Source organism: Pristiophorus japonicus, chromosome 10, assembly GCF_044704955.1.
Source record: "Pristiophorus japonicus isolate sPriJap1 chromosome 10, sPriJap1.hap1, whole genome shotgun sequence".
Taxonomy (NCBI): domain Eukaryota; kingdom Metazoa; phylum Chordata; class Chondrichthyes; family Pristiophoridae; genus Pristiophorus; species Pristiophorus japonicus.
Genome location: NC_091986.1, coordinates 222014707 through 222039961, shown reverse-complemented (window position 1 = coordinate 222039961; position 25255 = coordinate 222014707). Strand labels below are relative to the sequence as shown.

The 25255-nt window shown below is 48.8% G+C and overlaps 1 protein-coding gene across 2 annotated transcripts in view; it reads left to right on the top strand.

Moving 5' to 3' along the window:
• The window catches only part of rrm1 (ribonucleotide reductase M1 polypeptide), a 48592-nt gene that overhangs the window by 5784 nt on the left and 17553 nt on the right, over positions 1 to 25255 (top strand). The window contains exons 1-14 of one of the 2 annotated variants that reach the window (XM_070892628.1): positions 148 to 251; positions 1290 to 1378; positions 2581 to 2758; positions 10811 to 10911; positions 11599 to 11658; positions 11743 to 11782; positions 13126 to 13288; positions 16055 to 16196; positions 17615 to 17698; positions 19374 to 19535; positions 20398 to 20477; positions 21741 to 21942; positions 23062 to 23211; positions 23712 to 23933. In XM_070892628.1, the coding sequence (XP_070748729.1) occupies positions 1310 to 1378; positions 2581 to 2758; positions 10811 to 10911; positions 11599 to 11658; positions 11743 to 11782; positions 13126 to 13288; positions 16055 to 16196; positions 17615 to 17698; positions 19374 to 19535; positions 20398 to 20477; positions 21741 to 21942; positions 23062 to 23211; positions 23712 to 23933 (1653 nt within the window). In that variant the 5' untranslated portion in view covers positions 148 to 251; positions 1290 to 1309. Of the gene's footprint in view, positions 1 to 147; positions 252 to 1289; positions 1379 to 2580; positions 2759 to 10810; positions 10912 to 11598; positions 11659 to 11742; positions 11783 to 13125; positions 13289 to 16054; positions 16197 to 17614; positions 17699 to 19373; positions 19536 to 20397; positions 20478 to 21740; positions 21943 to 23061; positions 23212 to 23711; positions 23934 to 25255 lie in introns of those variants that run through there. The other variant, XM_070892627.1, reaches the window with a different exon arrangement.

The following is a 25255-nucleotide window of genomic DNA, read 5'->3' as shown; positions in this document are numbered from 1 at the left end:
TCCCGGTTCTACTTTCCCTTTTACACTTGTTTTATTTCCCGCGCGGTTTCCGAGTTTGAATTTGGCGCCGAATGATTCGGTTGTAAGTGAAGGCGGGAAGTGCTTGAGCCAATCGCACCCAGAATTGCGAGTCATGAACTCAGTTTAAGCTGCAGAGAGAGAGAGAGAGAGACACACAGACAGGAGCATCAGGTCAAACTTCGGGGACATTGAATATAGAACAGAACCTTCCCCAGCGCTGTCGGACCCGGGTAGGTACTTGTGTAAATCGGAGCTTTTAACTGAAACCCAGTCAGGCTCGAGAGAATCAGAATCGAAAGTTTCAAACTAGATCAGACACCGGGAACTGTAATATATAACCATAAGGCTTTAAACTGTCAGACTCCGGAATAACGGTGTACAAGTGTAGGGTTTTAACCCGGGTCAGACCCAGGCTAAACTGAATGGAAAGAGTTTAAAACCGTGTCGAACCCGAGAGAGACGATAAGAAGGAAACGCTTTTAATTGGGGGCAGTATGCAAGACGTGTAACTCTAAGGAAGCAAATGGCTTCAGATTAGAACAGCCGGTACCCGAAGAGGTTGGTGAATAATGGCTCCTTTGTCCATTGGAAGGTGGTCATGGAGATGCAGCAGGTGCACCAAGCTGCAAGAGCTGACTATGGAAGTTTTAAGCAGTCAAAAGCGAATCCCTTGTAATGTTGGGCATATGGTGGCGGGTCTGAGAATTGGGCAAAGTTTGGGTGTTTTGCTGGGTGTCTGCAGGCAGTATAGGTCGGTGGTTGCTACAGAACATGGGACTTGGGCCTTTGCTCTGGTCCTTTCTGCGGCGATTTCAGCAGCTGCCCAATAGGGCGGTGGTAGCAGATTCAATAGTAACTTTCAAAAGGGGATTGGATAAATACTTGAAGGGATGAAATTTGCTGGGTTACGGGGGAAGAGCAGGGGAGTGGGACTGATTGGATCACTCTCAGAGCTGGCACAGGCACGATGGACCCAATGACTTCCTGTGCTGAGAGATTCTGTGATTCTATCTCATGCAGGCAGTGAACTCCTGCCTCTTGCTCGATTGTGATCCTCTTCCCACTCCATGACAGATCTCGCGCGCCCTTGCACGCTCGGGTGTGCACACATCCATGTCCTGGGACCTGGGGACGGGTCCCACCTCGAAGGCAGAGCTGCAGGTGTGACTTTATACTGATTGCATTCTTGCCATATGCTGGCGCTATATAAATGCAAGTTGGAGTGGTTGCGTGCCCAATGTTTAAACTGTGAATGTTTTGTTGTGCAGATGGTCGTCAGGAGCGAGTCATGTTTGACAAGATTACTTCCCGGATACAGAAACTGTGCTATGGCCTGAACCCTGACTTCGTGGACCCAGTGAGTGGCTTGTTGTGTTCATGGTTTGCTGCTGTGACTGGTCTGCAACCAATTGCAGCATTAATAAGGCTGTTCCACGAGCCGAGTGTGTGAGCTCTGCCGCTAATTGATGGTACTCTCACCTGGCAAGGACTTGCATTTCTATAGCACCTTCCACATCCTCGGGACGTCCCAAAGCGCTTTACAGACAAGGAGGTACTTTGGAAGTGTAGTGACTGTTCTATAGGAAACGCGGCAGCCAATTTGTGCATAGCAGGCTCCCACAAATAGCGCTGGGATCTTGCTGTGTACAAATTGGTTGCTGCGTTTCCCACATTACAACAGTGACTACACCAGGTACTTCATTGGCTGTAAAGCGCTTTGGGACGTCAGGTGGTGGTGAAAGGCGCTATAGAAATGCAAGTCTTTTTATTGTTTCTAACGCACTCAGTCTTGGCTTAGACAAGGCATTGCTGCTTTGGCGAGCTGCTGGGGCAGATTGTCACTTGGGGAACCTATACCCCAACATGAGTGGCTGCTTACATGAGTCGACAGCCAATTAAATGTGCCGTGGGCAGCGTGGTGGCCCCGACCTGCGAGAGACCATCAACGGCAGGTTGGGGCCATAAAAGGAGCGGCGGCCATGGGCAGCGTGGCGGCGTACCACGGCAAGGTACAGCTGCTGCAGGAGGGCGACGGCAGCGAAGAGTGAAGTCAGCAAGGTCCAGGTCGCTGATTGGAGCGTGGGCAGATACAGCAGGAGCTGCGAGGTCGGGGCGAAGGAGCGGCGAGAGATTGTAGAGGGACGTGATCAGGACCCAGGAGAGGCGAGAGTTTGGGGCAGCACGGGGCCTGCCCACACTGCGATATGTGTGCGCACTAAGTCTGTGCAGCAGAGCAAGTCTCCAGTTGTCCTGGTTAACCCTTGCCACTGGACCAAGACCTAGCTCTGTCAAGCCCATGTAGTGGCTGGTGTGCAACGGTCCCCACACGTTAAAAAAAACCCACGCACAGGCATCTTCCACCCTTCAGGATGTAGTCCGGGATCTGGAATATTAGGTCCTTCATTGAAGCACCTGTGAACTCATCCTTTTTTGGTGTGGAAGCAAGTCATCCTTGTTTCGAGGATCTGCCTAAGATGATGAAATGTGCCGTTTGTTTCGAGCACCAACTGGTGATTGTGAATTGTGCCCGGTGTAATTCTGCATTTTGTTGTGCTGTAGGCGCAGATTACGATGAAGGTGATCCAGGGCCTGTACAGCGGTGTTACCACTGTCGAACTGGACACGCTGGCAGCAGAGACCGCTGCTACCATGACAACCAAACATCCTGACTACGCTATTCTGGCTGCAAGGATTGCAGTCTCCAACCTGCACAAAGAGACCAAGAAGGTGTTCTGTGGTGAGTGGTGAGAGATGTTAGCAGGGGAGCCCTTGGTCAGTGCTATCAATCAATACCTCACCAATTGGGCATCGCTCATTCTGTCTTAATCACTGGCACTGACTGCATGGACAGGCTGAGTTTCTGATGGCCAGAGGTTCTTGTCCTGCCTCTGAAAACACTCCCAGGGCAGGTACATCACGGGGTTAGATACAGAGTAAAGCTCCCTCTACACTGTCCCATCAAACACTCCCAGGGCAGGTACAGCACATAGAAACATAGAAAATAGGTGCAGGAGTAGGCCATTCGGCCCTGCGAGCCTGCACCGCCATTCAATGTGATCATGGATGATCACTCACTCAGTACCCTTTTCCTGCTTTCTCATAAGAACATAAGAATTAGGAGCAGAGTAGGCCATTCGGCCCCTCAAACCTGCTCCACCATTCAATGAGATCATGGCTGATCTACCTCAACTCCACTTTCCTGCAATACCCCCATATTCCTTAATTCCCTTAATATCCAAAAATCTAGCGATCTCTGAGCCTCCACAGCCCTCTGGGGTAGATAATTCCAGTGATTCACCATGCTCTGAGTGAAGAAATTTCTCCTCATCTCAGTCCTCTCCATACCCCTTGATCCCTTTAGCCGTAAGGGCCATATCTAACTCCCTCTTGAATATATCCAATGAACTGGCATCAGCAATTCTCTGCGGCAGGGAATTACACAGGTCAACAACTCTGAGTGAAGAAGTTTCTCCTCTCAGTCCTAAATGGTCTGTCCCTTATCCTAAGACTATGTCCCCTGGTTCTGGACTTCCCAACATCGAGAACATTCTTTCCGCATCTAACGTGTCCAGTCCCGTCAGAATCTTGTACGTTTCTGAGAGATCCACTCTCATCCTTCTAAACTCCAGTGAATAAAGGCCCAGTTGATCCAGTCTCTCCTCATATGACAGTCCAGCCATCCCTGGAATCAGTCTGGTGAACCTTCGCTGCACTCCCTCAATACCAAGAACATCCTTCCTCAGATTAGGTGACCAAAACTGAACACTATGTTCAAGGTGAGGCGTCACTAAGACCCTGTACAACTGCAGTAAGACTTCCCTGCTCCTATACTCAAATCCCCTAACATACCATTTGCCTTTTTCACCGCCTGCTGTACCTGCATGCCAACTTTCAATGACTGATGAACGATGACACCCAGGTCTCGTTGCACCTCCCCGTTTCCTAATCTGCCGCCATTCAGATAATCTGCCTTCGTGTTTTTGCCGCCAAAATGGATAACCTCACATTTATCCACATTATATTGCATCTGCCATGCATTTGCCCACTCACCTAACCTGTCCAAGTCACTCTACAGCTCACACCGCCGCCCAGTTTAGTGTCATCTGCAAACTTGGAGATATTACACTCAATTCCTTCATCTAAATCGTTAATGTATTTTGTAAAGAGCTGGGGTCCCAGCACTGAGCCCTGCGGCACTCCACTAGTCACTGCCTGCCATTCTGAAAAGGACCCGTTTATCCCCGACTCTGCTTCCTGTCTGCCAACCAGTTCTCTATCCACGTCAGTACATTACCCCCAATACCATGTGCTTTGATTTTGCACACCAATCTCTTGTGCGGGACCTTGTCAAAAGTCTTTTGAAAGTCCAAATACACCACATCCACTGGTTCTCCCTTGTCCACTCTGCTAGTTATATCCTCAAAAAAAATTCCAGAAGATTTGTCAAGCAAGATTTCCCTTTCATAAATCCATGCTGACTTGGACCGATCCTGTCACTGCTTTCCAAATGCGCTGCTATTTCATCCTCAATGATTGATTCCAACATTGTCCCCACTACTGATGTCAGGCTAACCTGTCTATAATTACCCGTTTTCTCTCTCCCTCCCTTTTTAAAAAGTGGTGTTACATTAGCTACCCTCCAGTCCATAGGAACTGATCCAGAGTCGATAGATTGTTGGAAAATGATGATCAATACATTTCTACCACTATTTCTAGGGCCACTTCCTTAGTCTGCATCCCAGAGTACTTATCAGGCCCTGGGGATTTATCGGCCTTCAATCCCATCAATTTCCCTAACACAAGTTCCCACTTAATAAGGATATCCTTCAGTTCCTCTTTCTCACTAGATCCACTGTCCCCTGGTACATTTGGAAGGTTATTTGTGTCTTCCCTCCTGAAGACAGAACCGAAGTATTTGTTCAATTGGTCTGCATTTGTCTTCATTAATCTTTTTCTCCGCATATTTATAGAAGCTTTTGCAGTCAGTTTTTATGTTCCCTGCAAGCTTCCTCTCGTATTTTATTTCCCCCCTCTTAATTAAACCCTTAGTCTTCCTCTGTTGAATTCTAAATTTCTCCCAGTCCTCTGGTTTGCTGCTTTTTCTGGCCAGTTTATATGCCTCTTCCTTGGTTTTAACACTATCCTTAATTTCCCTTGTTAGCCACGGTTGAGCCACCTTCCCCGTTTTATTTTTACTTCAGACAGGGGTGTACAATTGCTGAAGTTCATCCATGTGATCTTTAAATGTTTGCCATTGCCTATCCACCGTCAACCCTTTAAGTATCCTTTGCCAGTCTATTCTAGCCAATTCACGCCTCATACCATCGAAGTTACCTTTCCTTCAGTTCAGGACCCTAGTTTCCGAATTAACTGTCACACTCCATCTTAAAGAATTCTACCATATTATGGTTACTCTTCCCCAAGGTGCTTGCACAACAAGATTGCTAATCAGTCCTTTCTCATTACACATCGCCCAGTCTAGGATGGCCAGCTCTCTCGTTGGTTCCTCGACATATTGGTCGAGAAAACCATCCCTAATACACTGCAGGAAATCCTCCAGTTTGGTTCGCCCAATCAATATGTAGATTAAAGTCGCCCATGCTGTACCTTCATTGCACACATCCCTTATTTCTTGTTTGATGCTGTCCCCAACCTCACTACTACTGTTTGGTGGTCTGTACACAACTCCCACTAGCGTTTTACATAAGAACATAAGAAGGCTATCTAGCCCCTCGAGCCTGCTCCGCCATTCAACAAGATCATGGCTGATCTAGCCGTGGACTCAGCTCCACTTACCCGCCCGCTCCCCGTAACCCTTAATTCCCTTATTGGTTAAAAATCTATCTATCTGTGATTTGAATACATTCAATGAGCTAGCCTCAACTGCTTCCTTGGGCAGAGAATTCCATAGATTCACAACCCTCTGGGAGAAGAAATTCCTTCTCCACTCAGTTTTAAATTGGCTCCCTCGTATTTTGAGGCTGTGCCCCCTAGTTCTAGTCTCCCCGACCAGTGGAAACAACCTCTCTGCCTCTATCTTGTCTATCCCTTTCATTATTTTAAATGTTTCAATAAGATCACCCCTCATCCTTCTGAACTCCAACGAGTAAAGACCCAGTCTACTCAATCTATCATCATAAGGTAACCCCCTCCTCTCCGGAATCAGCCTAGTGAATCGTCTCTGTACCCCCTCCAAAGCTAGTATATCCTTCCGTAAGGTGACCAAAACTGCACGCAGTACTCCAGGTGCGGCCTCACCAATACCCTGTACAGTTGCAGCAGGACCTCCCTGCTTTTGTACTCCATCTCTCTAGCAATGAAGGCCAACATTCCATTCGCCTTCCTGATTACCTGCTGCACCTGCAAACTAACTTTTTGGGATTCATGCACAAGGACCCCCAGGTCCCTCTGCACCGCAGCATGTTGTAATTTCTCCCCATTCAAATAATATTCCCTTTTACTGTTTTTTTTTCCCAAGGTGGATGACCTCACATTTTCTGACATTGTATTCCATCTGCCAAACCTTAGCCCATTCGCTTAACCTATCTAAATCTCTTTTCAGCGCCTCTCTGTCCTCTGCACAACCTGCTTTCCCACTAATCTTTGTGCCATCTGCAAATTTTGTTGCACTACACTGTTCCCTCTTCCAGGTCATCTCTGTATATTGTAAACAGTTGTGGTCCCAGCACCGATCCCTGTGGCACACCACTAACCACAGATTTCCAACCCGAAAAGGACCCATTTATCCCGATTCTCTGCTTTCTGGTCGCCAGCCAATTCTCTATCCATGCTAATACATTTCCTCTGACTCCGCGTACCTTCATCTTCTGCAGTAACTTTTGTGTGGCACCTTATTGAATGCCTTTTGGAAATCCAAATACACCACATCCATCGGTACACCTCTATCCACCATGCTCGTTATATCCACAAAGAATTCCAGTAAATTAGTTAAACCAGATTTCCCCTTCATGAATCCATGTTGCGTCTGCTTGATTGCACTATTCCTGTCTAGATGTCCCGCTATTTCTTCCTTAATGATAGCTTCAAGCATTTTCCCCACTACAGATGTTAAACTAACCGGCCTATAGTTACCTACCTTTTGTCTGCTCCCTTTTTTAAACAGAGGCGTTACATTAGCTGCTTTCCAATCCGATGGTACCTCCCCAGAGTTCAGATAATTTTGGTAGATTATAACGAATGCATCTGCTATAACTTCCGCCATCTCTTTTAATACCCTGGGATGCATTTTATCAGGACCAGGGGACTTGTCTACCTTGAGTCCCATTAGCCTGTCCAGCACTACCCCCCTAGTGATAGTGATTATCTCAAGGTCCTCCCTTCCCACATTTCCGTGACCAGTAATTTCTGGCATGGTTTTTGTGTCTTCCACTGTGAAGACCGAAGCAAAATAATTGTTTAAGGTCTCAGCCATTTCCACATTTCCCATTATTAAATCCCCCTTCTCATCTTCTAAGGGACCAACATTTACTTTCGTCACTGTTCCGTTTTATATATCGGTAAAAGCTTTTACTATCTGTTTTTATGTTTTGCGCAAGTTTACTTTCATAATCTATCTTTCTTTCCTTTATTGCTTTCTTAGTCATTCTTTGCTGTCGTTTAAAATTTTCCCAATCTTCTAGTTTCCCACTAACCTTGGCCACCTTGTACGCATTGGTTTTTAATTTGATACTCTCCTTTATTTCCTTGGTTATCCACGGCTGGTTATCCCTTCTCTTACCACCCTTCTTTTTCACTGGAATATATTTTTGTTGAGCACTGTGAAAGAGCTCCTTAAAAGTCCTCCATTGTTCCTCAATTGTGCCACCGTTTAGTCTGTGTTTCCAGTCTACTTTAGCCAACTCTGCCCTCATCCCACTGTAGTCCACTTTGTTTAAGCATAGTATGCTCGTTTGAGACACTACTTCCTCACCCTCAATCGAATCACAAATTCAACCATACTGTGATCACTCGTTCCGAGAGGATCTTTTACTAGGAGATTGTTTATTATTCCTGTCTCATTACACAGGACCAGATCTAAGATAGCTTGCTCCCTTGTAGGTTCTGTAACATACTGTTCTAAGAATCCCGTATGCATTCTCTGAATTCCTCCTCCAGGCTACCCCGTGCGATTTAATTTGACCAATCGATATGTAGGTTAAAATCCCCCATGATTACTGCCGTTCCTTTTTCACATGCCTCCATTATTCCCTTGATTATTGCCCGCCCCACCGTGAAGTTATTATTTGGGGGCCTATAAACTACGCCCACCAGTGACTTTTTCCCCTTACTGTCTCTAATCTCCACCCACAATGATTCAACATTTTGTTCATTAGAGCCAATATCATCCCTCACAACTGCCCTGTTATCATCCTTTATTAACAGAGCTACCCCACCTCCTTTCCCTTGTCTATCTTTCCGAATTGTCAGATACCCCTGTATGTTTAATTCCCAGTCTTGGCCACCCTGCAACCACGTTTCTGTAATGGCCACCAAATCATACCCATTTGTAATGATTTGTGCCGTCAACTCATTTACTTCATTTTGATTGCTGCATGCGTTTAGGTAGAGTGTTTTAATACTAGTTTTTAAACCATGATTTTTAGTGTTGACCCCTCCTGCAGCCCCTTTATATTCAGACATATTGTCCCTTCCTATCACCTTGTGGTTTACACTTAGCCCAGTGCTACTCTGCTCTGTTGCCTCCTGCCTTTTGCATCCTTTCTTGGGGTTCTGTTCATCTGAGCTCTCACCCACTCTAACTAGCTCAGAGCCCTCTCCTGGGTTCCCATCCCCTGCCAAGCTAGTTTAAAGCCCTCCCAACTGCACTATCAAAACCACCCGCGAGAACATTGGTCCCGTCTCTGTTGAGGTGTAACCTGTCCGACTTGTACAGGTCCCACCTACCCCAGAAGCGGTCCCAATTGTTCAGGTATTCCGCAGCTCCATCCATACCGATTCCACATCATCCAGACTAATGTCCCTCCTTACTATTGCATTAATTTCCTTTTTAACCAGCAGTGCCACCCCACCTCTCTTTTCCTCTCTCTCTATCCTTCCTAAATGTTGAATACCCCTGGATGTTGAGTTCCCAGCCTTGGTCACCCTGGAGCCATGTCTCTGATGCCAATTACATCATATCCGTTAACTGCTGTCTGCGCAGTTAATTTGTCCACCTTATTCCGAATACACCTCGCATTGAGGCATAGAGCCTTCAGGCTTGTCTTTTTAACACACTTTGCCCCTTTAGAATTTTGCTGTAATGTGGCCCTTTCTGTTTTTTGCCTTGGGTTTTCTGCCCTCCACTTTTATTATTCTCCTTTCTGTCTTTTAATTCTGCCTCCATTTTATTTCCCTCTGTCTCCCTGCGTAGGTTCCCATCCCCCTGCCATGTTAGTTTAACCCCTCCCCAACAGCTCTAGCAAACACTCCCCCAGGACATTGGTTCCGGTCCTGCCCAGGTGCAGACCATCCGGTTTGTACTGGTCCCACCTCCCCGAACCGGTTCCAATGTCCCAGGAATTTGAATCACTCCCTTTTGCACCACTCCTCAAGCCACGTATTCATCTGAGCTATCCTGCAATTCCTAATCTGACTAGCACGTGGCACTGGTAGCAATCCTGAGATTACTACTTTTGAGGTCCTACTTTTTAATTTAACTACTAGCTCCCTAAATTTGTCTTGTAGGACCTCATCCCATTTTTTACCTATATCGTTGGTACCTATATGCACCATGACAACTGGCTGTTCACCCTCCCTTTTCAGAATGTCCTGCACCTGCTCCGAGACAGCCTTGACCCTTGCACCAGGGAGGCAACATACCATCCTGAAGTCTTGGTTGCGGCCGCAGAAATGCCTATCTATTCTCCTTACAATTGAATCCCCTATCACTATCGCTCTCCCACTCTTTTTCCTGCCCTCCTGTGCAGCAGAGCCACCCACGGTGCCACGAACTTGGCTGCTGCTGCCCTCCCCTGATGAGTCATCCCCCTCAACAGTACCCAAAGCGGTGATGAATGCAGGGGACCCCTGCATTACCTTCCTTGCACTGCTCTTCCTGTTGTCACCCATTTTCTATCTGGCTGTGTACCCTTTACCTGCGGAAAGACCAACTCGCTAAACGTGCTATTCACGTCATTCTCAGCATTGTGGATGCTCCGGAGTTCATCCACCCGCAGCTCCAGTGCCACAATGCGGATACACTTCCCGCACACGTAATCGTCAGGGACACCGGAAGCGTCCCTGACTTCTCACATAGTACAGGAGGAGCATAACACGTGTCCGAGCTGTCCTGCCATGACTTAACCCCGAGATAAACTTAATTTGGCAACAACAATGCTAAATGTTACTTACTGATGAAGAAAAGAAAAAAAGAAAAGCGACTTACCAATCATTTACCCACTTGGCTGTGACGTCACCTTTCGATTTCTTTCTACCTCTTTTTTGCCTCTCTGCTGCAGCTGCACCGGCTGGCCTCTTGTCGGCCACTCGCCTCCCGAAATCCTGCCTCTCTCGAACTCCCGGACTCTGCTCACTGACGGGACCCCCCCCGGGACACGCCCCCCCCTCCCCTGGGGACACTCCCCCTCGGCCCCCTACATTACTACATTAAAGGTGCTATATAAATAAAAGTTATTATTATCAGAGTGATATATTTTAGTGGTTAGACATTGCTAATTAAATTGCCTTGGGTATTACGGTGACTTATGCATTGGTTATTGTAACGAGCAGGTTGGCACCCGGTTTGGAAGGATCATATTGTTTGTGTTTGATGCCTGTTTTCCTTTTGCAGAGGTCATGGAAGATCTGTATCACTATGTGAACCCTCTGAATAACCACCACTCGCCCATGATTTCCAAGGAGACCTTGGATATTGTACTGGAACACAAAGATGTGAGTGCCCTCCTGCTCTGGGTGTAGCGGAGAGGGGTTCAGGCTGCCCCTCCAGCTACTGACGGTAACAACTGATGTAACGTTAAGGTGTACAGACTGGGTGGAGCCTGGTTTGATCCTGCATCTGTGCTGAGGATAGTTGAGGTCTGTTGTGGGTGAAGTAATTGTGGCCTCGATGCTCTAGGGTGGGGGTGGGATCAGAATCCCTACTGCTGATCCGTATACAGTGACCAATGCTGGAATGTGCGCGTGTGTGTCAGTGGTTTTGTTGTGATGGCTCCCAGGTCAAATAGTCTGCCAGCGTTCAATGTCTGGCTCATGTGTGACCAGCTGGACAACACATAGCAACCATTCGAGATTACTCACTCCTCATAGGCAGTTGCTCGAAACGAGGATGACTTGCTTCCACGCCAAAAAAGGATGAGTTCACAGACGTTTCTATGAAGGACCTAATATTCCAGATCCTGAACTACATCTTGAAGGGTGGAAGATGCCTGTGTGTGGATTTTTTAATGTGTGGTGGCCGTTGCACACCAGCCACCACACAGGTTTGACAGAGCTAGGTCTTGGTCCAGTGGCAAGGATTAACCAAGACGATTACACAGCACTAGAGTCTGTACCTTCCGGAGAGGTGGGGCGCTTTCTGAATTACAGCATCGTACTAAAATGCCCGTTCTTCTCGTTTAGCGCCTGAACTCTGCCATTATCTACGACCGGGACTTCTCGTACAATTTCTTCGGATTCAAGGTAAGTTTGTTGGCGAGGAGTTACTCACTTTATGCAATGTCTTTGTGTGTTGTCGGCTTATTCCTGTAATTTTTTGATTTTTAGACGCTAGAACGCTCCTATCTGCTGAAGATCAATGGAAAAGGTACGTGTGGTCTGCTGCTATCGCTGGGGGTTGCTGTGGGATCGTTGATGTTGGATGACCCGGTACCTTTTCAGATGGAGTAGGCAGTGCAAAGGGTCCGGGACTGTCCTTTCCCCTTGAGACCAGTGTTCCAATCTATACCAGACTTGTGTTCTCTTCTCTCGGGCGTTTGGTGGTTTAGTTGCTGCCCCATTGCTTCTGCGACCTGGTTTAATGTCCAGCCTGGATGGACATTAAATTCACACTCCTGTAGTGAAATGTATAATCTCCCTCTCCCCATGACCCTGAGCTACCAGAGCACGGGATTCATTCCCCTCTGATGCCGCTTGCTTGATAAGCCTCTGCACAGGTTACTGGGCCCTACGAGGAGACTATGGCTGGTAGCTCAATTTTCAAGTGTGTCGATTTTATTAATAGAAACTTACAGCACAGAAGGAGGCCATTGGGCCCGCCCATGCCGGCTCTGTGAAGGAGCCGGCTCTGACCCACATCCCCCTCCCTTGTCTCTAACCCTGTCAGTTCCCCAGCCTCCAGAACCTGTCCAACTCCCTTTTACAATTATTGACGGAATCTGCTCCCACCACCCTTTCAGGAAGAGCGTTCCAGACCCCCACAACTCTTGGGGTGAAAAACCTTTCTCCCAATCTTCCCTCTCGAACTGTTCCCAGTGATTTTGAATCGATGACCTCTGATTATTGACCCACTCGCCAGAGGGAATGGTTTCTCTCTGTCTACTCTCAAAACCTTCTCTGTCCCAAGGGGATCAGTCCGAACTTTTCCAACCGCTCCTCGTAACTGAAGTCACTCATCCCTGGGAACATCCTGGTAAATCTCCTCTACCCTTGCTAAGGCCTTTACATCTTTCCTGCAGCGCGGTGCCCAGGATTGTCTACAATGCTCCAGCTGCGGCCTGACCAGAGATTTATCCAGTTCTAGATTTGACTGATTTGGGTTTGTATGGGGGGAGGTTGGTGCTGGGCATTTGGTGTGTGTAGGAACTGGCCGGCGGATGTTCAGTCTCACTGGTAGGGCACCTCCTGTAGGGCTGTGGCTCTTATTTCCTGCACCAGCTGTCCTGCGGCCCCTCGAGATGCATTTACAAATTTAGTGCTGACCCATCATTCGGAGCTGGGATGAGATGGCCAAACCCATTTTGCGTCGAACCCCTTTGTTTGTCCAGTTAGCCTGAACCAGAGCGAGACCTAGCTCCTGAAAGTGGACTGTCTGTCATTGACCCCCCCCCCCCCCCGGCACCATCCGATCCACCAACGCCTGTCTCTGATTCTGTGTCTGCTCAGTCACGGTTCGGCTGTGTTTGACGCACGTGGGCTCTTGTTTTCCAGTGGCGGAGCGTCCTCAGCACATGCTGATGAGGGTCTCTGTGGGTATCCACAAGTGCGACATCGATGCTGCCATTGAGACGTACAACCTGCTGTCGGAGAAGTGGTTCACTCATGCCTCTCCCACCCTGTTCAACGCCGGCACCAACAGGCCTCAACTCTCCAGGTATGGCGCTCCTCCCAACTGTGGCCCCTCGCTGCTCCCAGGGCCTGAGCTCGCTGGTATGTGATACTCCTCATAACTGAATGTGTGACTCCAGTCCCACTCCAATGTGTTTGGCTGTTAACTGCCCTGTGAAGTGGCCCAGCGAGCCACTCCGTTGTATCAAGCTGCTACAATGGACTGCAGAAGGTCAAGCCAAAGGCCCACCGCCATCATCTCGGGAAAGGAGATAAATGCCGGGCTTGCTGGCCTACATCCCGAGAATGAATAAAAAGAAGCTGGGTCACTTCAGAAGGTATTGAGTGAGCAATATATTGTGGGGCCGCAATCATATGTGGGCAGCAATGTTGCCACTCCGCTGTGTGGCCGCGCAGTAATGGGGAAGGTCCCATTACTTCCTTGTGCCTGCAGTCCTCACTGGTGAAACCATGGCTCATCGATTGCTGCCTGATCTCATTCTTTCCCAGCACCTCAAACCTCTGGAGCGTCTCACTGTCTCGGCTTTACCTTTCTCCTCCCATCTACAGGCTTTTCTAAACCCAGCCGTGTCTCCTGATCACTGGATATTCTTTGTCAACCTTGTCCTGGACAATGGATCGTAATCTTTCCCACAAGGTGCAGCTGAACCAGGGCACAGTGGTCATGAGTTAATTTAATGCTTAATGAGGTTAATTATTAGCATTTGTGCCCTTTGGAGATGTCAGTGTGACCTGATATTCCTCCCTCGGAGTACCTGCTACCTTAAGCAGCTAATCATTCACAGAATCTCAGATTTACAGCACGGTAGGAGGCCATTTCAGCCCATTGTGTCTGCGCTGGCCAACAAAGAGCTACCCAGCCTAATCCCACTTTCCAGCTCTCAGTCCGTAGCCCTGTAGGTTACAGCACTTCAGGTGCACATCCAGGTACTGTTTAAATGTGGTGAGGGTTTCTGCCTCTACCACCCTTTCAGGCAGTGAGTTCCAGACCCCCACCACCCTCTGGGTGAAAAAACTTCCCCTCAAACCCCCTCTAAACCTCCCCCCAACTACTTTAAATCTATGTCCCCTGGTTGTTGACCCTTCTGCTAAGGGAAACAGGTCCTTCCTATCCACTCTATCTCGGCCCCTCATAATTTTATACACCTCAATAAGGTCTCCCCTCAGCCTCCTCTGTTCCAAAGAAAAATAAACCCAGCCTATCCAATCTTTCCTCATCGCTAAAATTCTCCAATCCAGGCAACATCTTCGTAAATCATCTCTGCACCCTCTCTCGTGCAATCACATCCTTCCTGTGATGTGACCAGAACTGCACGCAGTACTCCAGCTGCGGCCTTGTTGGAGGAATTGTATTGGCCACTGAATGTGTGACTCCAGTCCCACTCCAATGTGATTGGCTGTTAACTGCCCTGTGATGTGGCCCAGCGATCCACTCCGTTGTATCAAGCTGCTACAATGGACTGCAGAAGGCCCACCACCATCATCTCGGGGAAACAAGGGATGGACCATAAATGCTGGGCTTGCTGGCGACGCCTACACCCCGAGAATGAATAAAAAGAAGCTGGGTCAGATCAGAAGGTATTGAGTGAACAACATATATATTCTGCAATCGTGTGGGCCAGAGGGGACGGGGTTGGCAGCAAAGTTCCCATTGCACTATGGGGAAGGTACCATTACTCGGGCAACTCGCCGGCTTCTTTGTAAATACCGCGTACTGAGAGAATCCGGCCGCGCAGTACAAGGCACCGCTTCCACTTGGTTGGCAGGTTCCCTGCCTTGACGGGAAGTAGCGAACAATTTTTTGTCAGACTGAGGCTTATTTCAGGGTCATTATGTCTGGTGGCAGGCCACAAATTGCCAGATTTATTTCCATGGTGGGATTTGAACCCTCGGGGTTGCCTCTAGTCCACGGTTGTTACCACACCCTGCTGTACCAGAGAGCTTTCAAACCCAAACAACAGTCCCCACCTCTTGCCTTTGGCAGTACAGGTACAGCGTCGAGAATCCGCAGTTACCGAATCCAGACACCGGGACGATCCGTGGCAGGGTCGTCCGGAATCTGGAAAATGTTCCGGAATCTGGACCCCCAGTCTCTGGCTCCTGCCGGCCTTGCCTCGTGCCCTACCCTCTCCCCTGCTCAACCCCCCCCCACCCCCCACCTAGCTTGGTCCAGCTCTGGATGTTGGAAAAATGTTCCGAAGTCCGGAACTAGAGAGTCTGGAGCAGCCTCAGTCCCGAGGCTTCTGGATTCTTGACGCTGTACCTGTGTGACTTGACGCTGTACCTGTATAACTTTTTATTCTTCCTTTAGCACCTTTGGCCTTGCTGTCTCCGGCCACTGCCACATTGTCTCCATTGCTAATGACTCCCAAGAAACTTAGCTTCCCTTTTATGTCAAACACCACTTCTCCCCTCCATTCTAGCGCCTCTAAAGTCCTGTTGAATGCTGCCTCCATATCTCCAGTCCCTATGTTGCATTATCTCTGGGCGCTCCTGGGCATAATTCAATAAGAAGTTTTGTTTGATGATGCTTCTCTCCGCGAGCTTCCTACCGCTGTTCTTGACCTGTCTTGCCTCTCGTCAGCTTTACTATGATCGCTTCTCTTGTCTCTTCCAACGCCTCAGAACTGGAACTCTCTCGGCCTTTTCCTCCTGCAATTTTCACCGTTTGCAATCTAAGCTTGGCATTGCCCAACAGCTACTCCCTGACCTGTCTAGCTTTTCTCATTGGGCCTGTGCCCGCTCCCTCGTCTCTTGCGTTCAGCCGCTGAGCCCGCTCTCTGTCTTGCAGCTGCTTCCTGCTGTCCATGAAGGACGACAGCATTGAAGGGATTTACGACACCTTGAAGCAATGTGCTCTGATTTCCAAATCTGCCGGGGGGATTGGTGTCGCTGTGAGCTGTATCCGAGCGACGGGAAGCTACATCGCAGGCGTGAGTATGAGCAGCCGCCACTTTGCACTGTGGGCACGGGTGGCCTGTGGGCGTCCGCACTGACTGCTATTGAGGAGTGTGCAGAGTATCTCATAGACGTTCTAGTACAGAAACGGCCCATTCCACCACCCTGTTTATCCTTCACACCAGCCTCCTCCTGCCCCTCTTCATCTCACCCCATCAACATAGCCCTCTTCTGAGGGCTGTAAATCTGTGGAATTCTCTTCCTCAGAGCTGTGGAGGCTGGGTCATTGAATATAATGAAGGTGGAGATCGACAGATTATTGCGTGATGAGGGAATAAAAGGTTATGGGGAGTGGGCAGGGAAGTGGAGCTGAGCCCATGATCAGATCAGCCATTGAATGGTGGAGCAGGCTCGAGGGGCCAGGTGGCCGACTCCTGCTCCTATTTCTTATGTTCCTTTCTCCCTCACTTATTTATCCAGCTTCCCCTTAAATACATCGATATTATTTGCCTTACCCACTCCCTGTGGCAGCGAGTTCCACATTCTCACCAGTCTTTGAAGAAGTTTCTCCTGAATTCCCCATTGGATTTATTAGTGACTGTCTTATATTGATGGCCCCTAGTTCTGGTCTTGCCTCCAAGCACGTCATCTCTACGTCTACCCTGTTAAACCCCATCACAATAAAGACCTCTATTAGGTCTCTTTTAAAGATCTGTCACCCTTAAACAGAAGTTAAAATACAAATTGGCTGGTATACTGCACAGATCCTAGTTTGTCTTGTATGTCTCGATAGCCCTAGCCCCTCCACTTTAGTACTTTGTTCCATTTCATAACCATATTGTGATAATCAAAGGTGAAGATATTCAACTGCGAGAGGGCTCATTTCAGCTACACACTAACTTGGGACAAATACATGGGACCAGATATAGTTGGAGATCCCTGGGAACCAGGCCGAATGTGTTTCTGTACTCCTGATGGAATGAAACACTGCCCCGTGTCCTAACTCTCTCCAAGTCCTGTTCACCCATCACCCCTGTGCTCACTGATCTACATTGGCTCCCAGTCACCTTGGCAACACCTCCATTTTAAAATTCTCATGCTTGTGTTCGAATCCCTCCATGGCCCTTGCCCCTCTATCTCTGTAACCTCCTCCAGCCCCACAACCCCCCGAGATCTCTACGCTCCAATTCTGATCTCTTGTGAATCCCTGAGTGTAATCGCTCCACCATTGCGGCTGTGCCTTCAGATGCCTGGTGTCTGGAATTCACTCCCTAAACTTCTCCGCCTCTCTCTGACCAAGCTTTTGGTCACCTGCCCTAATATCTCCTTATGTGCCTTGGTGTCACATATTTGTCTGATTACGCTCCTGTGAAGTGCCTTGATGTTTTTACTGGGTGCTATATAAATGCAAGTCATTGTTGTACACAGGCAACAACTCCCCTTATCGTTTCAGACTAATGGAAACAGCAATGGCCTTGTCCCGATGCTGCGGGTGTACAACAACACAGCCCGTTACGTGGACCAGGGAGGGAACAAGGTGAGTGGGTCAGTGAAAAATGCCAGCTAGAGTCGCACAGCTCCCCAATACTGCAGATGCTGCACCTCGGAAATACAAACAGCAAATCAGGTCAGGCAGTATTTGTAGAGAGAGAGAAACAGTTAACGTTTCTGGTTAATGACAGTTTCAGAACTGGGCAACTGGAAAGAGTTAGAGATTTAACAATCTATAAGCAAGTGCCTTGGCAGTAAAGGATGGGGGCGGAGGGGAGGTGTGTGTAAGGATTGGGAGGGGTGGTGGAGGAGATATCTGTGAGGGATAGTGGGGGGGGGGGGGGGGGAGGGTGAAGGGGAGGTCTGTGTAAGGGGGGGGGGGAGGGTGAAGGGGAGGTCTGTGTTAGGAGGGTGGGGGGAAGAATGGGCCATCTGTTAAGGGGGAGGGAGGGGGGGTGGTATGCGTAAGGTTGGGGGACCTTCCCCTGTTTTCCTCGCTCTGTCCTTGGCTGCATCAAGGGGGCAGTCTTAAAATAAGAGCTGGGCCATTCGAGAATGAAATCAGAAAGCATGTTTTCACAGAGTAGTGGACATCTGGAAAACTTTCCCCCAAAAGGCTGCTGAGGCTGGGGAACAATTGTAATTTCCACGGATGTGATTGACAGATTTGTGTTCGGCAAGTGTATTGAAGGAAATGGAGCAGAGGTAGGTAAATGGAGATGAGTTACAGACCGGCCATGATCTGATTGAATGACGGAGCAGACTGGAGGGGCTGCATGTCCTCCTCGTGTTTGTAATTGGAGCCTTGAAGGGTAATGGAACTAGTTTTAATTCCCAGTCGGTGCTGAGTAAGCTGGTGTCCCTCACAGCAGTTGTTGAGGACTGCAGTTGGCTTCAGTCCCCTTGGGTACAGTGGGTAGTGGGGTGGCCTCTGTTTGCAAGTGTGTGTGTACTATTGCAATCAAATAGTCCACTGTATAGATTCACGTGGATGGCCGCTCCTGAACTGCACCTTAGAGTAAGTGGTATCTACAGTTATACAGGGCCTTGGTGAGGCTGCACCTGGAGTATTGTGTGCAGTTTTGGTCTCCTTACCTAAGAAAGGATATACTTGCCATAGAGGGAGTGCAGCGAAGGTTTACCAGACTGATTCCTGGGATGGCAGGACTGTCGTATGAGGAGAGATTGGGTCGACTGGGCCTGTATCCACTAGAGTTTAGAAGAATGAGAGGGGATCTGATTGAAACGTATAAAATTCTGACTGGGTTGTACAGACTGGATGCGGGGAGGATATTTCCCCGGGGCTGGGAAGTCTAGAACAAGGGATCACAGTCTCAGGATACGGGGTAGGAAATTTAGGACCAAGATGAGGAGAAATGTTTTCACTCAGGGTGGTGAACCTGTGGAATTCTCTACCACAGAAGGCTGTGGAGGCCAAGTCACTGAATATATTTAAGAGGGAGATAAATAGATTTCTAGACACAAAAGGCATCAAGAGGTATGAGGAGAAAGCGGGAATATGGTGTTGAGATAGAGGATCAGCCATGATATTGAATGGCGGTGCCGGCTCAAAGGGCCGAATAGCTTACTCCTGCTACTATTTTCTATGTTTGAGTCCTTGCTGGTGTCTAGAAACAGGTTCAGGAGGAAGTGTGAGCTGTTGTTGCGTAGCTTGAAGTGAGCGAGCTGACCTGAGCCTTTGCTCTGCTCCCTTGCCCCAGAGACCCGGGGCCTTTGCCATTTACCTGGAGCCCTGGCACATGGACGTCTTCGACTTCCTGGAGCTGAAGAAGAATACGGGGAAGGAAGAGCAGCGGGCTCGCGATCTCTTCTACGCACTCTGGATCCCGGATCTCTTCATGAGGCGAGTCGAGAACAACCAGGTAAGGGGGCGAGGGGTCAGAAATTGATCAGTCTTCGATTGAGAAGCAGAGATGATGCTCGGGGACCGAAAGTGCAGGAAGTCCCAACTTTGGGGATAAGGCAAGTTCATGGGTCACTGATAAAAAGACTTGCATTTATATAGTGCCTTTCACCACCTCGGGATGCCCCAAAGTGCTTTACAGCCAATGAAGTACTCTTTGAAGCGTAGTCACTGTTGTAATGTGAGAAACGCGCCAGCCAATTTGCGCACAGCAAGCTCCCACAAACAGCAATGTGATAATGACCAGATAATCTCTCTTAGTGATGTATGAGGGATAAATATTGGCCCCAGGACACCAGGGAGAACTCCCCTGCTCTTCGAATAGTGGCCGTGGGATCTTTTACGGTGCGGCGCTCCCTCAGCGCCGCCCCTCCACCCCAGCGGGGCGTTCCCTCCGCTCCGCCCCAGCGGGGCGCTCCCTCCGCGCCACACTGAGAGTCGGCCTGGATTTGGTGTTCGAGTTTCTGGAGTGGGGACTTGAACCCCATGGCCTTCAGACTCCGGCAAGAGTGCTGCGTATTGCGCCATGGCTGATGCCAATCACTGCTTGATCACATGCGATATAACCTGTACCATGTGTTGGAAGGATTTGAAAGCCCGAACCCTACAATTTGCGTAATGCAGTCGGGTAGCTGTGGTCTGGAAGCACGCTGCACTGTCTCTGATCCACTCAGCCTGACCTGTGCGGACAGGATTTAGAACTCGAGCTGGGAAATGGAATTTGAGGCAGGGCAGGGGTTTGGAGGGGAGGTGGGGTGAATGGGCTCTGATTTTACCATAGTCTCTTTGCCCATTGTATTTATTGCTCTCTGATTTTGCAGGACTGGTCTTTGATGTGTCCCCATGATTGCCCGGGCCTGGACGATTGCTGGGGAGAGGAGTTTGTGGCTCTGTATGAGAGGTAAGGAATCCCTTCACACTGCAAACAGAAAAAAGGGAACTCCTTAGTTTAAGATGGAAATATCTGAAGCAATGACTTGCATTTCTGGAACTACTCAAAGCGCTTTACAGCCAGTGAAGTACTTTTGAAGTGTAGTCACTGTTGTAACGTAGGAAACACGGCAACCAATTTGTGCACAGCAAGCTCCCACACAAAGCAATGTGAGAATGACCAGATAATCTGATGTGATGTTGGTCGAGGGATAAATGTTGGCCCCAGGACATCAGGGATAACTCCCCTGCTCTTCGAATACGGCCGTTGGATCTTTTATATCAAGGTGAGAGGGCAGACGGGGCCTCAGTTTAACATCTTATTTAAAATCAGCACCTCCGACAGTGCAGTACTGGTGGGTACAGGTCTGTCACTATAACACTGGGGTACAGTGCTGGTGGGTACAGGTCTGTCACTGTATAACACTGGGGTACAGTGCTGGTGGGTACAGGTCTGTCACTGAACATATTGGGGTACAGTACTGATGGGTACAGGTCCGTTGACGGGCAGAACTTTACTATGAATGAAAGATCAGACAACAAATTTAGATGGAAATTGCAAAACAAACAGGCCGTTCCGCTCCAAGCAGTGTGTTGATTCTTGTCGTCCACATGATTTGTAATTCTAATCCCATGTGCCTCCTCTGTTCCATAGAAACATAGACAATAGGAGCAGGAGTAGGCCATTTGGCCCTTCGAGCCTGCACCAATTCACTATTGACAGGGATCAGGTCTAGGACAGGTGGTTGCAGGAACAAGGAGTATCATGGAATATCATCATGGCTGATCCTCTCTCTCAACACCATATTCCCGCCTTTTCCCCATACTCTATTTGTGTTGAGATAATGCCTTTTGTGTCTAGAAATCCCAGCCCTTTACTCCTTGTTCCTGCAGCCACCTGTCCTAGACCTGATCCCTGTCGATAGTGAATTGGTTTAAGTCAGCATTTCCCTCTAAAGTACAGGTGCTGATGTGTAGAGTAATGTCTGTAAGCTTGTAATGTTTGTAGTGCCACACTGTGGATGTGGACGTATTGTGTACTGCAAGTGCAGGGTTAATAATAAATAGAACTAGGCAGATTTCCAGAGACTTTCATAGAATGTTAGGAGCTGTGTGTGCTTGTGCTCTGAAGATATCAGAGTAACTCCAGTGACTGTATTCCAATATCCGATCTCCCGCCCTCCTCGCTGTGAGCCGACAGCCTCTGCTCTAGACCTGCCGTCTCTCCCCACAGGTACGAGAAGGAGGGGCGCACACGCAAGGTGGTGAAGGCACAGCAGCTGTGGTACGCCATCATCGAGTCACAGACCGAGACCGGAACTCCCTACATGCTCTACAAAGATGCCTGTAACAGGAAGAGTAACCAGCAAAACCTGGGCACCATCAGATGCAGCAACCTGTGCACCGAGATCGTGGAGTACACCAGTGTGAACGAGGTGAGCTCACAGCACGTTTATATAGCGCCCTGTTACCCCTGCTGATCCAGCCCCGATAGCCAGTGCTTCAAATCACTGCCAGCAGATTCTAAACAACAACCGCAGAGCCAAGTGTTTCTATAACCTCCCTCACCCATCAATCGGGGTGTTAAATAATGAACATGCTTACTGCCAGCATTCTGCTGCAGTTTGCCATAAAGACTTGCGTTAATACAGCACCGTTCATGACCACCAGAGGTCTCAAAGCGCTTTGCAGCCAATTAAGTCATTTTGGAGGGTAGTCACTATTGTAATGTAGGAAACGGGCAGCCAATTTGTGCACAACAAGCTCCCACCAACATAAATGCTATAATGACCAGATAATCTGTTTTTATTATATTGATTGAGGGATAAATATTGGGCCAGACACTAGGGATAACTCGCCTGCTCTTCGAATTAGTGCCGTGGGATCTTTTGCCTCCACCTGAGGCAGACGAGGCCTCGGTTTAATGTCTCATCCGACAGACGGCAACTCCGACAGTGCAGCAGTCCCTCGGTGCTGCCCCCCGGCGGTGCGGCGCTCCCTCGGTGCTGCCCCCCGGCGGTGCGGCGCTCTCTCGGCACTGCCCCTCCGGCGGTGTGGCGCTCCCTCACGACCTTCTGATAGAGGTGTTCGTGCTACCTACAGATAATTCTGGGTTCGGTAGTCCGGTATATTTCAGTATTGTTTCAGTATATATCAACATCACAGTATTGTTATCGAGGGTGTTCCACATGGCATTGTGGTGCCTGTGGTTTAACTCAAATTTGACAGGTTTTTAACCAATTGTTCACTGATGAAATCTGGTGATTAATGGTTGGCTATAGGTGGAGAACTGTTTTTAAAGGGCCAAGATCATTCCTTTTCCTTGCCTCGAGGGCCAGCTAGTGGACATCAAAGTCTGTATTTAGTTACCTCGGTACAGGCTGGTGTTTGAAGCTTATGGTTTGTGTATCTCTGAAAGGTACCTTTACTTGGCCAGCGGGGGAGCTCACCACTGAATTGTCCGTCACTGGTGCTACTACGTTGACTATTTCTATGTCCTGCTTCCTGATCCTAGAGGCTGATGCCGCATCTCCTGGTTTGCTTTTTGTTGGCAGGTGGCGGTTTGCAACTTGGCTTCGCTGGCGTTGAACATGTATGTCACCGCAGATCGCACCTACGACTTCAACAAACTAGCGGACGTCACGAGGGTGGTGGTTAAAAACCTGAATAAAATCATCGACGTGAATTACTATCCGATTCCTGAGGTAGGCGAGAGCTGGCAGGGTGGAGCAACTAGGCTGAGTGGGGAGGTGGAGTGGGACCGAGGGACATGGGGTGGGGGAGGTGGGGCGAGGCTAAGAGACATGGGTTGGGACCGGTGGTGGGGGGGGGGGGGGGGTGACAAGTGGTGGGGAGGGTCCGAGGGATGTGGGGTGGGGGCAGTCGTGGAGGGGAGGGTGCGTGAGGGATGGGGACGGGGGGGGCGGGGGGGGGGGGGGGGAGGTGAGGTTGATGCTTGAAAAGGCCTTGTGCTTGTTTCGGTTTAAAGAGTTTTTGTTTTAATTTTATTTTTTAAAAGTTGGGACTTTTCGGTTTGACTTGGGTTTTAGCATAAAATGGCCACACAGAAGGAGGCCACTCGGCCCATGGTGCTGTGAGCACGAAGGCTATTGCAGGGGTCTGGGACATCACTGATCAAACGTCACTTGAGATGGGAGAGTGTTTCCCCTGCTTGTTGAGTGCTTCCACCCTTTGTGTCTTTTAGGCGGAATATTCTAACAAGATGCACCGGCCGATAGGGATCGGAGTCCAGGGGCTGGCAGATGCCTTTATCCTGATGCGCTACCCCTTCGAAAGCGAAGAGGCTCAGAAGCTCAACATCCAGATCTTCGAGACCATTTACTATGCTGCACTGGACGCGAGCTGTGACCTGGCCAAGGAACTGGGAGCTTATGAGACTTACCAGGGCTGCCCTGTCAGCAAGGGGGTGAGTCTTTCGCGCAAGGCATTCCTGGTCTCGTCCCACATTCCACCCTCCGTGCTGCTCAGATTCTGTAACCCTTCATATAGTTGCTACAGTTGTACAGGGTATTGGTGAGGCCACACCTGGAGTACTGCGTGCAGTTTTGGTTTGCAAATTTACAAAAAGATGTACTTGCTTTGGAGGCAGTTCAGAGAAGGTTCACTCGGTTGATTCTGGAGATGAGGGGGTTGACTTATGAGGGAAGGTTGAGTAGGTTGGGCCTCTACTCATTGGAATTCAGAAGAATGAGAGGTGATCTTAATTGAAACGTATAAGATTATGAGGGGGCTTGACAAGGTGGATGCAGAGAGGATGTTTCCACTGATGGGGGAGACTGGGGTGTGGGGGGGGGGCACAATCTTAGAATAAGAGGTCGTCCATTTAAAGCCAATGAGGAGAAATTTCTTCTGAGGGTTGTAAATCTCTGGAATTCGCTGCCTCAGAGAGCTGTGGAAGCTGGGACATTGAATAAATTTAAGACAGAGCTAGACAGTTTCTTAAACGATAAGGGGTTGTGGGGAAGTGGAGCTGAGTCTATGATCGGATCAATCATGATCTTATTGAATGGTGAAGCAGGCTCGAGGGGCTGTATGGCCTACTCCTGCTCCTATTTCTTATGTTCTTCTATTCCTGACATCCTAGATTTTATTAATTTATGCTGGGGAGGTGGACCTCCTAGCAAGGCCGGTATTTATTGCCCATCTCTAGTTGCCCAGGGCAGGTGATGGTGGGCCGCCTTGAACAACTGAGGATATTGCGAGGCCAACTACTGAAGGGCAGTGAAAATTCAACCGTTTTGGTGTGGGTCTGGAGTCACATATAGGTCCAGACCGGGTAAGGACAGCAGGTTTCTTTCCTGAAAGGACATGAGTGAACCAGTTAGGTTTTTAATAACATTCTGACAGCTTCGTGGTCACTTTTACTGATCCTAGCGTTTTGTTTTCAGATTTTAGAATATGATTTAAAATTCTGAAAGTTCCCTGCTGGAATTTGAACTCGTGTTCTCTGGATTATTAGTCCAGTAATATAATTACTGCGCTACTGTACCCAATTAACTTGATCAAGATGCTGAAGGGGAAATGTCTGCTACTCAAGGCTGTGAAATAACCCTCCTAGTTTAGTGACTGTATGGGCCACGGTTGAGGTCTGATTGACTGATTCACTGCGTTGTTGAAATGTTTACTGATACTTGCTCACACCTAGTATGGGCATTTGGATAGAGGACAGCTGGTATCTGGATCCATTACCGCAACGTGTGTAGGTGATGTAAGGAGAGGATAGTAATC